The sequence below is a fragment of the Erythranthe guttata genome, chromosome 8, assembly GCF_056151865.1.
Source record: "Erythranthe guttata isolate IM_541 chromosome 8, IM_541, whole genome shotgun sequence".
Lineage (NCBI taxonomy): Eukaryota > Viridiplantae > Streptophyta > Magnoliopsida > Lamiales > Phrymaceae > Erythranthe > Erythranthe guttata.
The window spans coordinates 25,524,522-25,539,633 of record NC_142540.1 but is presented as its reverse complement, the minus strand read 5'-3'; the positions used below and the strand labels follow the sequence as shown (position 1 = coordinate 25,539,633).

General features: G+C 32.7%; 2 protein-coding genes across 2 annotated transcripts; both read left to right on the top strand.

The window, feature by feature from the left end:
- Nucleotides 1-390: 390 nt before the first annotated feature.
- Nucleotides 391-1,250, top strand: LOC105965233 (uncharacterized). The gene is made up of 2 exons (XM_012989768.2): nucleotides 391-675; nucleotides 762-1,250. Exons 1-2 carry the CDS (start codon nucleotides 490-492, stop codon nucleotides 1,077-1,079), a joined length of 504 nt encoding a protein of 167 aa, XP_012845222.2. The 5' UTR covers nucleotides 391-489; the 3' UTR covers nucleotides 1,080-1,250.
- A 5,993-nt stretch (nucleotides 1,251-7,243) lies between these two features.
- LOC105965232 (cellulose synthase A catalytic subunit 5 [UDP-forming]) lies at nucleotides 7,244-14,567 on the top strand. Its single transcript, XM_012989766.2, has 14 exons — nucleotides 7,244-7,867; nucleotides 8,509-8,704; nucleotides 8,798-9,012; nucleotides 9,135-9,234; nucleotides 9,365-9,548; nucleotides 9,698-9,964; nucleotides 10,067-10,412; nucleotides 10,498-10,635; nucleotides 11,152-11,277; nucleotides 11,379-11,591; nucleotides 12,128-12,389; nucleotides 12,517-12,713; nucleotides 13,130-13,480; nucleotides 13,663-14,567. Exons 1-14 carry the CDS (start codon nucleotides 7,781-7,783, stop codon nucleotides 14,245-14,247), a joined length of 3,267 nt encoding a protein of 1,088 aa, XP_012845220.1. The 5' UTR covers nucleotides 7,244-7,780; the 3' UTR covers nucleotides 14,248-14,567.
- Nucleotides 14,568-15,112: the final 545 nt, after the last annotated feature.

Here is a 15,112-nt window from a genome sequence, read left to right as displayed (position 1 = left end):
GTTTGGGGTTTGGATTTGAAGGGAAATATATGGTTCACGGAAAAAATACCGAATTAAGATTAAACGACTGTAGAGAGGGTCGTGATTTCCTGTGGTGGTGAGAAAGTGACACGACGTTGGTAGTATGCAGAGGCGGAGGTGGAGGTGGAGGTGGTGCCCTCTCGTTTTTTCAGACCGACGATGGTGATGGTGTAATCGTTCTATAAGAGGTGGATCAACATTTTCGTCTCATGTTTCAGACCAAAAGAAGTCCAACATGGTTAACGAGAATTCTTGGAATTTTTTAGAAACCTTGTATTTACAACTTTCTAAAATATATATACCTAGAACTTTAGTTGGAGTTCACTAGAGTCCGTCGACCGTAGTCGATCATCACCATCCGTACAGAGTAGTCAATCATCACCATCCGTGTAGACAAGTGAAGGAGTATAAATATCACCTTATACTTCACTTCAAATCATCCCACACATTCTCACTTACTCATCAATAATGGAAGACAATAGTTTTTACGACGAGTTAGCTGCCAGCGCCTTTGAAACCGACCACGATGAAACTGAAGATGAGCAAAATGAAGAGGAAACTGAGGATCATGAGGAGCCCGACGAGGAGCCCGACGACGACGATGAAACCGACGACGAGGAAATCGAACCGTCCGATGAGTTTTACATAGAGGAAGTAATATTAGTTAATTTTCATTTCTTTATAGTTATTCATTTTAAGTTAACCTTTCTATTAATACACTGTTTTTTTTTTTTGAGCAGGCTAGAAGAAAGCTCGAAGCCTTTAGGTATGCTGTTGAGACTGAGGACTACATAGCCACCCAAGAAGAAGAATATAAAAGAGATAAAGAGGAAGCAGCTGGTTTCTTTGAATCATTGCCAAATATAAATCCGATTACGATCACCAATTACATGGAATTGGCTGGTTTTGCGGCCATCCTGGAAAATAAAGAAAACTGGAAAGGAACTGTTATAGTTGCAGGAGAAGTTAGAGGGGATCTGTGGAATAGTGTAATGAAACTTGTTACACAAGAGGATGGTACAAGAAGGAAAGGAGTGAAAGTGAGGGCCAGACCATGAGTTATCCGCTTTAGTTTTTTTTTTCTTTTTCTTTTTATTTTTTATTTTTAGATTAGGATTTTTTTTTTGTTTCATTTTCTTTTTGTTGGTTGGGGTACTCTTTCCTTGTTAGGTCAACCAAGGTTTTAACGGGGCCTCAATATTGATAAAATATTTTTTTTTTGCCAAAAAGGATAGTTTTTTTTTTTCATTTCTTAACCTCTTGTTGTTTAGAGTATTGTGTAATTAATTTCCAGGAATATAAAAATTAACTAAAAAGAAAAATAAATATTATAAATAGCATGACAGAATCAGAAGTAAGGAATTTCAGCTGGGAAGAGCAAGTTCTGATCTGTAAGTTTAAATCCACATTTATTTATTTATTTGTTGTCGATTTGGCAACCGTTGTTTGGGATGACATCTTGAGTTGGATTCACAGCAGAAAATTTTCTATAAATATCGAAATGTTTAATTGCGAAAAAAGGTGCTGCTTTTCTGGAGCCAAGGTACTATATGTATATTATGTTGTTAATTACATCATTTTTTAAATGGTTAATCCTTGGAGGGAATACATAAACTAGATGTTGCATTCTTTATGTCTTTGCATGCTGTTTCTCCTGAGTATGTCGATTTTACAATTAAATTCTTTTTGAAGCTGAACCAAGATCCACTATGTGTTTGTTGTTTTTATTTCTTTGTTTTTGTTGGTTTATGCAATTATCCGATCACTTGTGGGAATAATTTGTTTTACTGTTTTTAGTTCGATAATTTTGCTACATACATGCAGGATAGTTCTTTTGAGTTTTTAATATTTTTGAAAATCGACATCCATACGTACGTTGTTTGATTACATAAGGTAAGGCTCATCATAATCAAGAGCATCGAGAGCAAGTCTGTATTAAGTTGTACGTAGCAAGTCATACGAAGATCTTGGAATTCATAACAGGTGGTGAATTGTTTGATCGGGACATATTTTTGTTATTTCTGATGAATAAAATTGGATTTCATGTTTCCAAAGGATTAGTACTGATGCTTGCTGGATTGATTATTTATTGGTTATCGAAAATCACATGTCGAGACCCTTTGATGGATTCACATGCCGGAAAAATTAACTATCATTACTTAGTTTGAGAAGGTAAATGTAATTTTACAGAAAAATGGAGATTTTCGTACTCTTGACATACTTTAAATTTTCAATTATTTTCTCTTTTCCTTTTTATTGAAGGGGAAATAAGGCATTTTAATAAAATTTGAGTTGAGGGGCATAAATATAATTTCGACAAAAAGAAATGCGTCTGAAGGCCACGATCTTGACACACAAGAGCTAAAAATTAAGTCCATTTGTGGATGTGATCTCGTTGCGACTAAGTTGTTGCCAATTGCTAGCAATTGCTGACCAGGACCTCGAGACACTCCAAGAAAGCGACCGATTTCAATGTGCGACTGTCGTGTTAGAGACTCTTTGTCGTCGAGAATGGACTAACGCCTTCTTTGCGCGACATCGTTGATGATCTTATTACGATTGCCGACTATCTCGAGATGCTTCTGCCACTGCCTGATCTGCTCAATCTCGAAGATTGAAATCGGTCGGTCCATTGGAGGCCAATTTGTCCAACAAATTGGTCCTGTTGTTGGAGACGATTACTCGGAACCGAACTCGAGAGGAATGCGATGTCTCTTGGAAATCTGGCATAATATCTCGGATTACATGATGTAATAAAACAAAATCACAATTGCGATTCAAACCCAATTCCTAAACAAAACCCAATTACAGAAGAAATCAAATTGGTAGAGTTATATATGTCCATATTTCTCCATTTGTAACAGGATTTTAATTTAAATATTCATATTAAAAAAATTAAAAATAAAAAGAGCCCACAACTTGAGATGACCCAATTTTCTGATGGACCTTATGATAGATAGCCTGTAATTGTGAAACAAGACAATTTGGCCCAAAACAAAGAGTCCATGCATAATTTTGAATTTCCCGCGTTTAATTTGAAGAAAGCGCCAATTAATAATTTGGAATTTCCAAGCACTAGTCACATGCTATTTGCTTCAGTTTAACTCTAATAAATCATTAATATTCATGTTATCCCAGGTTTATTGGGATTCATAAACGACAATTACATAATTCAAATATTGAAATACTACATCAAATTAGATATATATTTTTTCAACTATATACAATGTCTCAATCAATATTATTATTTTAATTCTCGTATGATAAAATATATTACTATTACATAACTGTCTTAAATACTCGTTATATTTGTTATGTTTGAGGGACCGACCTAATCGGGTTAAGGCGAAAATTAAATTGAACTTACTACCCGTTAGCCCGTTTGAGTTCAATTTGTTAATATAATATATATAGAAGAAGCTTGAACTCATGTTTTTTCGTTAAATAAGCTAGCAAATTCAACTCGAGGTTGATTCGTGTACGACTCAATCAATCACTTTTCGTTTTTAGTAATCATTTTTGCTTGCACTAAAAGTTGTTGCGTATATATCACTAGAAAGGAATGTGTGTTACGTATATTGTTATTTTTCGATAATCATTCAATTAAGTCTCTTTAGTCACAATTTTGACTAATGTACGAGTATATATGGTTGAGCCTTGATAAATTAATAATTTTACTTAAATAATAATTTATCTCGATTTCGACTCATAGTAAACATATTAAATTATTAGTTTGCTAATTTAATATTTAACTACATTAATAGAATTTAGCTAGTCCCGCTGCCTTAATTTATTATCATTACACGTGTCATAAGATCCTAACAAGAACCTACCAAACTATTAAAAAAATAAAAAATATAAGACAATAATTGATCATGATAGAAAGCAAAAAAAAAAAAATATATATATATATATATATATATATATATATATATATATATATATATATATATATATATATATATATATATAATAGTGGGAGCTTTTTAATTATTTTCCCTTTTCAATTCTTCCTATGTAGAGTGGCAATTAAAGAGGTATAGTTTTTGTTTGACATCTTTACATAATTTGGAAAACTAATTTTTCTTGTACAATATTTTTTATAGACATATATAAGTTTTTATCTATATATATATATATATATATATATATATATATATATATATATATATATATATATATATATATATATATATATATATATATATATATATATATATTTTTTTTTTTTTAATATATTTTCATACAAAAAGATTTAAATACATTTTAGTATCAGCTATTAATTTGCAATTGATCATTGAATCATGTAACTAATCAGGAAGTAACAAAAGAAATTGAAAATTTGTTATTCAAATATATTTATAACTTTTTAAAAATTGCATAATTGCCCATATGGTATCCAACAAGTGTTCTCGAGTATCGGAGACAAAACATCTTCGAAACACCGAAACGTTATGCAATTGAAGTTTCTGTACTACATGGCTATCAACCAATCCGTATCAAACATATAAAATCAATATCAAGATAAAATTTATTTCACTAATGTATTTATTTGTTAGGTTTATTAAAAAAAAATTATTGGCATTGCTTTTCAGAAAGATTTGCACGTTCAATATTTTTTCATAAAACACACATATTACAATAATCTCAATAAAATTACTTTAATAAAAGAAAAAATAAAAAAAATAAAAAATCCCCAAGTTTCCTTCCAGTTGAAGGAAATTAAATGACAGGTGCCCACAGAGATAAACCACTTAAGTTTATTTTAATTTAATCTTAAAATATTATTAGTTTATGCATCCATTCTAATGTCTGGATAAATTAAATAATTCATATTTTTATGTTTGTGTAATGATTGGACAATAAGCCATAATATGGTAACTTTATATCAAGAGAATGACAACTTTAGAAGGAATAAAAATATTGAAATGTTACATCTAGTTTCAATTTTACTAATATCATTTTAACTTCAATCTGATTTTGATATATTTTTATTTTTTTTTTGGCAAATTTTGAAACACGGAAATTGTAGTTCTTTGTGTTAGTTTTCTAATTCAACTTAAATTCACTAGATTGCATGTCGTGTGACAAAGTTATGCATGAATGAGTCATATTTTGAATTTTAGATACCTAGTACGAACATCAAAACTGTGGGCAGTATCCATTGATTCGTATATATCTTTCTTATCCGACATCCAATTTTGGTGATTCAAGTTGGATTAGAAAACTAACTCAGAATACTACAAATCCTATTTTTCGGGTTTTGCAAAATTTTGAATAAAAAATGATCAAAATCACGTTTGAAGTCGAAACAGTATTATTAAAACTCGAACGACGTTTATCACATCCCATAAAAATATTAATCTCTCCGTTTACTTTTAATTTTAAAAAATAAATATTTTTAATTTGAACTCATTTTTAGCAGGTAAGTAAGATTAACAAACAAATCAATATGAAAAATGACATTCAAATAATGCAATTAAATTAGTATTTGGAGAGAGAAAATCACAATTATGTAGATAATTAAAGGGCCTTCGGTCAAAGTTGCTGAGTAAATATATGTAAGTTTGACCAATTTAATTACAGTAAATATTAGTAATTCTTTAAAATGGCTTAATTCCACTTTGCACCCTTGGAATATACCATTTTGGCACTTGCACCCTCAAAATAAATTAATAGCACTTTGCACCACCGAAACTCAATAAATCATGCATAATGTACTCTAAATAAAATTTTAAAGCTAATAAAGGTAATATAATATTTTAATGGTATTTTTAAGGATGTCATATGTCGAATCAATGTTTTTATTCATCAATCATTTTAAAACCATAAAGTGCAATATAAAAATACTATCTCATCAACATATTTCAAAGTATTTTTATCCGAAAATCATATTTTATTCCAAATATTTCAACCAATTACAATAAAAGATCCATCAATTGAATAATTTATTGGCAACAGTTTTTTTCTTTTATTTTGTAAGAAAATATAGTTTTTTCTTTCAATAACCCGGTGTGATTTCTATTTTTTTCCACTTTATGCGCTCTAAATTAGGTTGTAGATTGAAAAAAAATTACAATTTAATTTGTAATTTTGCACACAAAAAAAAAACCCGATCTTTAATATCCAATTTATGGTGCATCGTGAATGATTTATTGTGTTTTAAGGGAGCAATGTGTTGTTATTATTTTTTAAGGGTGGAAAGTGAGAAAACATTTAATTTTAAGGGTGTAAAGTGTTATTAAGCAATTTTAAAAATGATCTATCGCTCACTCACGCGGTTTACTTTCAACACCCCCGGGGGGACGCGTTTTCTTTTTGCCCCCTTTTTTCTCACTACTATAATATTTTCTTAGAAAGTATTTAAAGTAATTCGAATTAAATAATTAAAAAAATTAATCCGAATTACTTATTTAAATTACATTTGTATTATCATAGTATTTTTATTAAAATAGTTTTAGAAATATATATATTTTTTTAACGAAGAACAAGGCTCGCTCCCTTAATTTTTTTAAATGTTTGTTATATACATAAAAAATAAACATTTTAATTAAAATAATTCAGAATTCTTATAATAATAATAATAAATAAATATTGAATAGAACCAAACAGAAGAAACAGAAATGGACAAAAATACAAAGACAGCTATATCAGCTTATTTTTAGAATTAAAAATAATAAAAAAATAGACAGTCACAGTCTTTGCACAGAGAGATACACAAAACCAACAAGCAACCTCTTTCTCTCTCTCTCTCTCCACATATACATACACTTTTCTCTGTATATATATATATATATATATATATATATATTACTACATACATAGATACAGAGCTTTTATTACAATACCAACTCCGGTCTGGTGGGGACACCTCAAAGCCACCCACCTCCGCCACAACATTTTGAGCCCCATTTACTTTCTCTCTCACACACACACACACACTGAATTCTTTCCACATTAATTTATATATAGAGAGAGAAAGAGAGATTTGTTTGTTTGGTACATTAGTTATGATACATCACCTCTCTCTCTCTCTCTCTACTTTATCTCTCTACAAATAAAAAGATATATTTGACTAAAAAAGTCCATGAGTCCTGTCCAGCCAAATTACAGTGCAGAGTTAGCTTGTAAAGAAGACCATTTCACATTTCTTTTATTAATTAATAAATTACAATAATAATAAATAAATAAATAATAGTATTACTTCTATTTAATTATTATCATCCTCAAACTGATTTCAAGAAACACACACTACACTACACTACACCTTTTGGAGTTTCTCTTGACTTTCCTCAATATTGTAATATTATTATTTATTTTTCTCCCCCTCATTTTATTTCTTTATTTATTAAATCTCCTCCAATTGGGGTTCTGCATTTATATTTATATATATAATATATATATAACGAGTGCTTTTCCCGATGGGTTTTTCGCACTCGGTGGTGTAAAAGACTCGATCTTTATCGCAAAAAAACCTCGCCTTTTTTTTTCTTTCTTTCGCCGTTTGTTTTTTTTAGCTACTGAATCTTGATTTGGATTAACTGCATTTGACTGAGATTTTACAAATTCTCAAATTAAAAAAAAAATAATTGAAGGGGGTGGATTACTAATCCAGCTATTTAGGGCATTTGACTGTGGAAAATGGAGTGGTTTTAGAGCCTTTAGGTTTAATTTTTTCTTTTTTACAAGATTTGTGTTCTATCTCTCTCTCTCTTCTTTTTTTTTTTTTTTATTTAATAAAAAAAATCGAGATTGAGAAATGGCGATGAATACTGGAGGGAGGCTGGTTGCAGGTTCTCATAATAGAAAGGAATTTGTGCTTATTAATGCTGATGAAATTGGAAGCGTCAGTCTCTCTCTCTCTCTCTCTCTCTCTCTCTCTCTCTCTCTCTCTAATGCTTCATTTCATCTCTGCTTCTTGAAATTTCTGTTTATGATTTCGGTGTAGATGATTTTTCTGAAATGCCATATTTCTGCTTATTGGATTTTTTATATATTTAGATATTTTGTTTTAATTTTTTGCTTTGACATGATTTGGTTCTTCAGCCCTAGATTTGTGTATCAAGTCGAATTTTTTGTTTAATAGAAAATGCATGAAATTGAAATATCTTGATTTCGGGTTCTGGGTTTTCGGGTTTATTGTATTGATGCGTGTAATGATGATTCTTGATTTTTAGGCAAAAAAAATAGTGACCTAATTTCCCAGCAAAATTTCTTCCATTTGAGAAAGCAGGATGAAAAAAAAACCCCGATATTTTCGTTAGATATTTGCATATGTGAGCACACATTCGACTTTTCGATTAGGATTTTATCGAAACACAAAGGTGTTGAGAAACTGTAAAATATCGAACTTTCTGGGGAGATGAGTATGGCAACTAAAAAAAAAGGGTTCTTTTCGAGTTTTATTCTGTATGCATTCTTTTACATATTGTGGATTGGAGTCTAATTTCGTAATTAAAAAATCCCGAATTCTTGTAATTTTTACAGATTAAATCTGTTCAAGAACTAAGTGGGCAAACATGCAAAATTTGTGGGGACGAAGTGGAGATAACTTTAGACGGTGAACTCTTTGTAGCCTGCAATGAATGTGCTTTCCCCGTATGTAGACCTTGTTACGAGTACGAAAGAAAAGAGGGAAATCAATCCTGCCCTCAGTGCAAAACGAGATACAAACGTATTAAAGGTAGAGTCTTTATGTTCGTGTCTGTTATTTTTTTTTTTTTTTATTTTTTTGTTTTTTGATGTGTATAACATTTTCCGATTATTTATTTTGTAGGTAGCCCTAGAGTTGAGGGCGATGAAGATGAAGACAGTGTTGACGATTTAGAGCACGAGTTCGATTATGGAGACATTGAGTATTCGGGTTTTACAGACAGTGCAGGTGTAATAAACTCCGCCTACCGTGGTTCAGCTGGTTCTGCCTCGACTTCGAGACACCACCATTCGTCTTCTCAGGGTCTTGAATTCCCTCTTTTGACTTATGGCGATGAGGTAATCAACGAATTTTGTATGTCGTGTGTGTGTGTGTGTGTGTGTGTGTGTGTGTGTGTGTGTGTGTGTGTGTGTGTGTGTGTGTGTGTGTGTGTAATTGTGTAATGATTAAATTCTTGTAGGATGCTGAGATTGCGTATAACGAGAATGCGATAATAGTGCCCCCGTACGCCAGTCATGGGAATGGAATTCATCAACCGAATTCTGGTACAACGACACCTTGTAAGTAGTTTCTTGATTTTTACTTTATTTATTTATTTTTTTATTCTTTTCAGGGTTGCAAAAAGAGAAAAAATAAAATAATAATAATAATAAAAACTTCGTCTTCTTTACTTTGCGTGCAAATTTATAGTGCATCCGCGACCTATGGTACCGGAGAAGGACCTTGCATTGTACGGGTACGGAAGTGTTGCATGGAAGGATCGAATGGAGGAGTGGAAAAGGAGGCAAGAGGAAAATCTTCAAGTGGTCAAACATCAAGGAAGTAGTGATGGTGGAGATTTTGACGGGAGCGAAATCGACTCCGATTTGCCTACGTGAGTAATAATACTCTTGTAATCTCGATTGCGCACGTCGCTACGATTTTCGCTACCCTTTCAAGAAAAGTTGTTGATTGAATGATGCTCAAGAATTTTTAATCCTAGTGTGAAAAATATATTGATATTTTTCGTTTTCCGAATGGTAGGATGGATGAAGGGAGGCAGCCACTATCGAGGAAATTACCGATCGCTTCAAGCAAAATAAATCCATACAGATTGATAATCGTGCTTCGTCTCGTGGTACTAGGTTTATTTCTTCATTACAGAATCCTAAATCCGGTCCCCGATGCGCAAGGTCTATGGATGACATCTGTTATTTGCGAAATATGGTTTGCCGTTTCTTGGATCCTCGATCAGTTTCCGAAATGGTACCCTATCGAAAGAGAAACCTACCTCGATCGCCTTTCACTTAGGTATAAATATAATGCAAACCTTTCTTTAAATATCAAATAAATTTATCTGTTAAAATTTGATTTTTTTTTTTTTTTTTATAATTTTTATTAATGTTTTTTTAGGTACGAGAAAGAAGGGAAGCCATCGGAATTAGCAGATATAGATGTGTTTGTTAGTACCGTGGACCCGATGAAAGAGCCTCCATTGATCACTGCAAATACGGTTCTTTCGATTCTTGCGGTGGATTATCCAGTTGACAAGGTCTCGTGTTATGTTTCGGATGATGGTGCAGCGATGCTTACGTTTGAAGCTTTGTCTGAAACTTCGGAATTTGCTCGAAAGTGGGTCCCGTTTAGTAAGAAGTTCAACATTGAACCTCGTGCACCCGAGTGGTATTTCTGTCAGAAGATGGACTATTTGAAAAATAAAGTGCATCCAGCTTTTGTCAGAGAGAGGCGTGCGATTAAGGTTTGTGTCTACGAATAATATATTATATTGTCTTTTTTTTAATGTGTCTTTTTTTAATATGATGTTTGTGTATATTTGGGTATAGAGAGAATACGAGGAGTTCAAAGTTCGGATAAATCGATTGGTGGCGATGGCCGAGAAGGTTCCGGAAGAAGGTTGGACAATGCAGGATGGTACGCCTTGGCCCGGTAATAATGTGCGGGACCACCCTGGTATGATTCAGGTTAGTGTTACTCGTAAATCGTGATCCGATTATTTTCTTTTACTTACTATGTTCGTATTTTTTTCCTTATGTAATGTGGGGTAGGGGTGGAAATTTGGACGGATTGAGTCGGTATTAGTACTTTCGGAAAATTCCATTTTTTTCCGAAGTGGAAAACTGATTCCAATTTGGTTTCAAATAAAATTGGAAAAATCAGAAATCGGAATTTCGGAAATTGGAACAACAAAACTTGTTCCAAAATCGATTCTTTTTAATTGGAATCGGCGTTATTCAAATTCCAATTTTTAGTTCACCAATAATACAAAGTACACTAATATTGATATTAAAAACGTAATTTTCGGAAAATAATCGGAATTTTCGGAAATTAAAATTGGATCGAAAACCGGAATCTAATATGTCTTCCAATTCACTTTCAAGAAAAATCGGAATTCGGAATGAAAATTGGTTTCCAATGTATCTTTTATTCAAAAGATGTTCAATTTGTTTATTTTTTTAACTGTTTTGCTACTTGAACAGGTATTCCTTGGTCACGACGGTGTTCGTGATATTGAAGGGAATGAGCTTCCTCGTTTGGTTTACGTTTCCCGAGAAAAAAGACCCGGTTTCGAGCATCACAAGAAAGCCGGGGCCATGAATTCTCTGGTGAATCTCAATTTTCAACATTTTATATATAAATATAAAAATAGGTAGAAGTGAAAAAACAAGAATGACCAAAATACCCTCGATTATATGATTTTTTTCAGATTAGGGTTTCGGCTGTTCTATCGAATGCTCCTTATCTTCTCAATGTGGATTGTGATCACTACATAAACAACAGCAAAGCTATGAGAGAAGCCATGTGTTTCATGATGGACCCCACCTCGGGAAAGAAAATATGCTACGTGCAATTCCCACAACGTTTCGATGGGATCGATCGGCACGATCGATACTCCAATCGTAATGTTGTTTTCTTCGATGTAAGTATCTATCTATCTATATATATATATATATATATATATATATATATATATATATATATATATATACATATATATATATATATATATATATATATATATATATATATATATATATATATATATATATCATATGCATATGTATATGTATATGTATATACTTTATTCGTGTATCCACTTGGGCCTTGTTAAGATTAGCTAATTAAATAATTGGTCCTTACTGGATTTTTGGTTAGTCCGATAATTTTTTCGGGCCGGGCCCGCAATTCCGGAAGAAAATGGCTCTAATCTTGGATAATTGGGTTTTTAATTAGATTATTATTTAATCTTAACTTAGAAACCAAACGAGGCCTAAAATGATTACACAATCTCCCAAGTCCTAATAAGCCAAGATAAGAGCTCATTTTTCCAATATCTTTCGTGGGCCCGCCCAAACACTATTTATTATTATTAATTAATCATGGTTTATCTTATCAACCAAACGAGGCCTTAGCTCTACTACAATGCGGAAACTAACTCGTAAAATTTTCGTACAGATAAATATGAAGGGATTGGATGGTTTACAAGGACCTATATACGTAGGAACGGGTTGCGTATTTAGAAGGCAAGCATTATACGGATTCGATGCTCCGGCTAAGAAGAAACGACCTAGCAAAACGTGCAACTGTTGGCCGAATTGGTGCTGTTTGCTTTGCAATTCTAGAAAGAAGAACAAGAAAGATAAAAAGAAGTCGAAGCACAGAGAAGCATCGAAGCAAATTCACGCTCTCGAGACCATCGAAGAAGGAATCGAAGGAGGTATATATGTATATATATTTATATATATATATGTATATATATCTTTTTTTTTTTATTTTTCTGTCGACATTGTTATTGCATTTAATATTAGTACTTGTGTAATTTTTGTGTATATTTTAATTTATAGAGATGAGTATTATCGGACAACCACTTATCTCGCAAGAGAAACTCGAGAAGAAATTCGGGCAGTCGCCCGTTTTTGTGAATTCGACTTTAGTACAAAATGGTGGGGCCCCTATGTCGGTTAGTTCCACGTCACGGTTACAAGAGGCCATTCATGTCATTAGCTGTGGTTATGAAGATAAGACTGAATGGGGAAAGGAGGTAATTTTTTTTTTATTTAGGGTAAATTGCACTTACCTCCTTGAGGTTAGATCAAATTACGATTAGACCCCTCAAGTTTTGGAAAATTACATATACATACCCAAAACCAACAATTGATAATTTTATCCCCACCTTAATAGTTTTTTAACCCCCGAGTTTTTTCAGTTTTCGAGGTTTTATTTTCGAGCAAGAAAGTACATTGAAACCCAGGTATTTTTTTAAGGGTAAAAAAATGATCATTTTTTATTTTTTTGCCGACATCATCACTTTTTGATTAGTTTACGACCATATGGGATAAATTGTTAACTATCAACCAAACCTGAGGGGAAGTGTATGTAATTTTCCAAACTTGGGGGGTCTAGCTGTAATTTTTTTTTTTTTGTTTCTAAATTTCTAAGTGCTGAAAAAAAATCCAGGTTGGCTGGATATACGGCTCGGTTACGGAAGATATATTAACGGGGTTCAAAATGCACTGTCATGGGTGGCGATCGGTTTACTGCATGCCAGCTAGGCCTGCTTTTAAAGGCTCCGCTCCGATTAATCTTTCGGATCGACTTCACCAAGTTCTTAGGTGGGCCCTTGGTTCTGTCGAGATTTTTCTTAGCAAACATTGCCCTATTTGGTACGGTTATGGAGGTGGATTAAATTGGTTGGAAAGACTATCGTATATAAACTCCGTTGTGTATCCGTGGACTTCTATTCCGTTAATTGTGTACTGCACTTTGCCAGCTATCTGCCTTCTTACCGGCAAATTTATTGTTCCCGAGGTACGTAAATTCCCATGCGACGCTTTCTTGAAATTATCAATTTTTTTTTCGAAACGCTACTTGTTAGGGTTTATTGACGTTGCATTATAGGCGTCGAGGTTTAGAATCTATTATATAACAGAATTTACATTTTCAAGAATACATTTTTTTTTAGCTAATTTCATGATAAAAAAAATTGACAGATAAGTAATTACGCGGGAATAATATTCATGGCACTCTTCATCTCGATCGCCGCAACGGGCATACTCGAGATGCAATGGGGCAAAGTCGGAATAGACGATTGGTGGAGAAACGAGCAATTTTGGGTAATCGGTGGGGTTTCGGCCCACTTCTTCTCTCTCATCCAAGGCTTGCTCAAAGTATTAGCCGGTGTTAGCACTAATTTCACCGTCACGTCGAAAGGTGCGGACGACGGAGAATTTTCCGAGCTATACGTATTCAAGTGGACCTCTCTTTTAATAATGCCCACGACTCTATTGATTATAAACGTCATTGGTGTCGTCGTGGGTATCGCCGATGCGGTTAATAACGGGTACGAATCGTGGGGCCCGCTTTTCGGTAGGTTGTTCTTCGCCATTTGGGTTATCGTTCATCTTTACCCGTTCCTTAAGGGTCTTTCGGGTAAGCAAGAGAGAGTTCCGACTGTGATTGTGATTTGGTCCGTTTTGCTCGCTTCAATTTTGACCCTCGTGTGGGTCCGGATAAACCCGTTTGTTTCGAGAGATGGGCCTATACTTGAGATTTGCGGGCTCGATTGTGATAACTAGAGGATATACGATGACCATTTTTGACGGGGTTTGTTCGAACGGGCTTCTTTTTTTTTTTTTCTTGAGGTAGAATAAGAAGTGGTAGTGTCATTTTGATGAGGTGTGTGTAGATATATGGTAGAAGGTTTATTTTGGGGAAGTGATTGATTGGGTAATTTGTGTGTGAAATGGTTCTATTGATTCTTTTGTTGGATATATAATATAATATGATACATTATCTAATTATGTGGTCAATGTAACTGCAAATAATTATATATTAGTTTAATATTATTTAATCATTATTATTTATTTATTTTTTCTACTTGTGGATTTGGATTTGATCTTATTTTTATGTCTCTTAGGTACTTTTAAATTGGACCAAGTTATGTAATTTGATCTCATGGTGTAATTGTTATTTACCTTTATTTGTAATTGGTCAATATATATAGTTCATCTTCAGTTTTTTTTACTAATTTTTTAATTGTCAAGCAAAATCACAAAAAATTGTATACTATAACACACGATTGTTGCAGAAAAATCAGTCGTAGGTTCAAATCGATCTATAATAGTTTTTTCACACAAATATATGGTAAAAAATATATAGAATCATAATTAGTCATTAAATAGTTTATTTATTAATAATATCACTGATCTTTGAATCGACAAGCAAAATCCCAAAAATTGTATACTATAAGACACGATTTTCGCTAAAATCACTTGCATGTTAAAATAATTTTTGACACAAATATATTTAAAAACATATATATAACACACCATTTTTGAGTCAAATTATTATTTTTAATATTTTTCATAATACAAAACTCATTTCATTAATATTTTTTATCGAAACAATCATCAAATAGTAATCACATCTGAAGATACATTT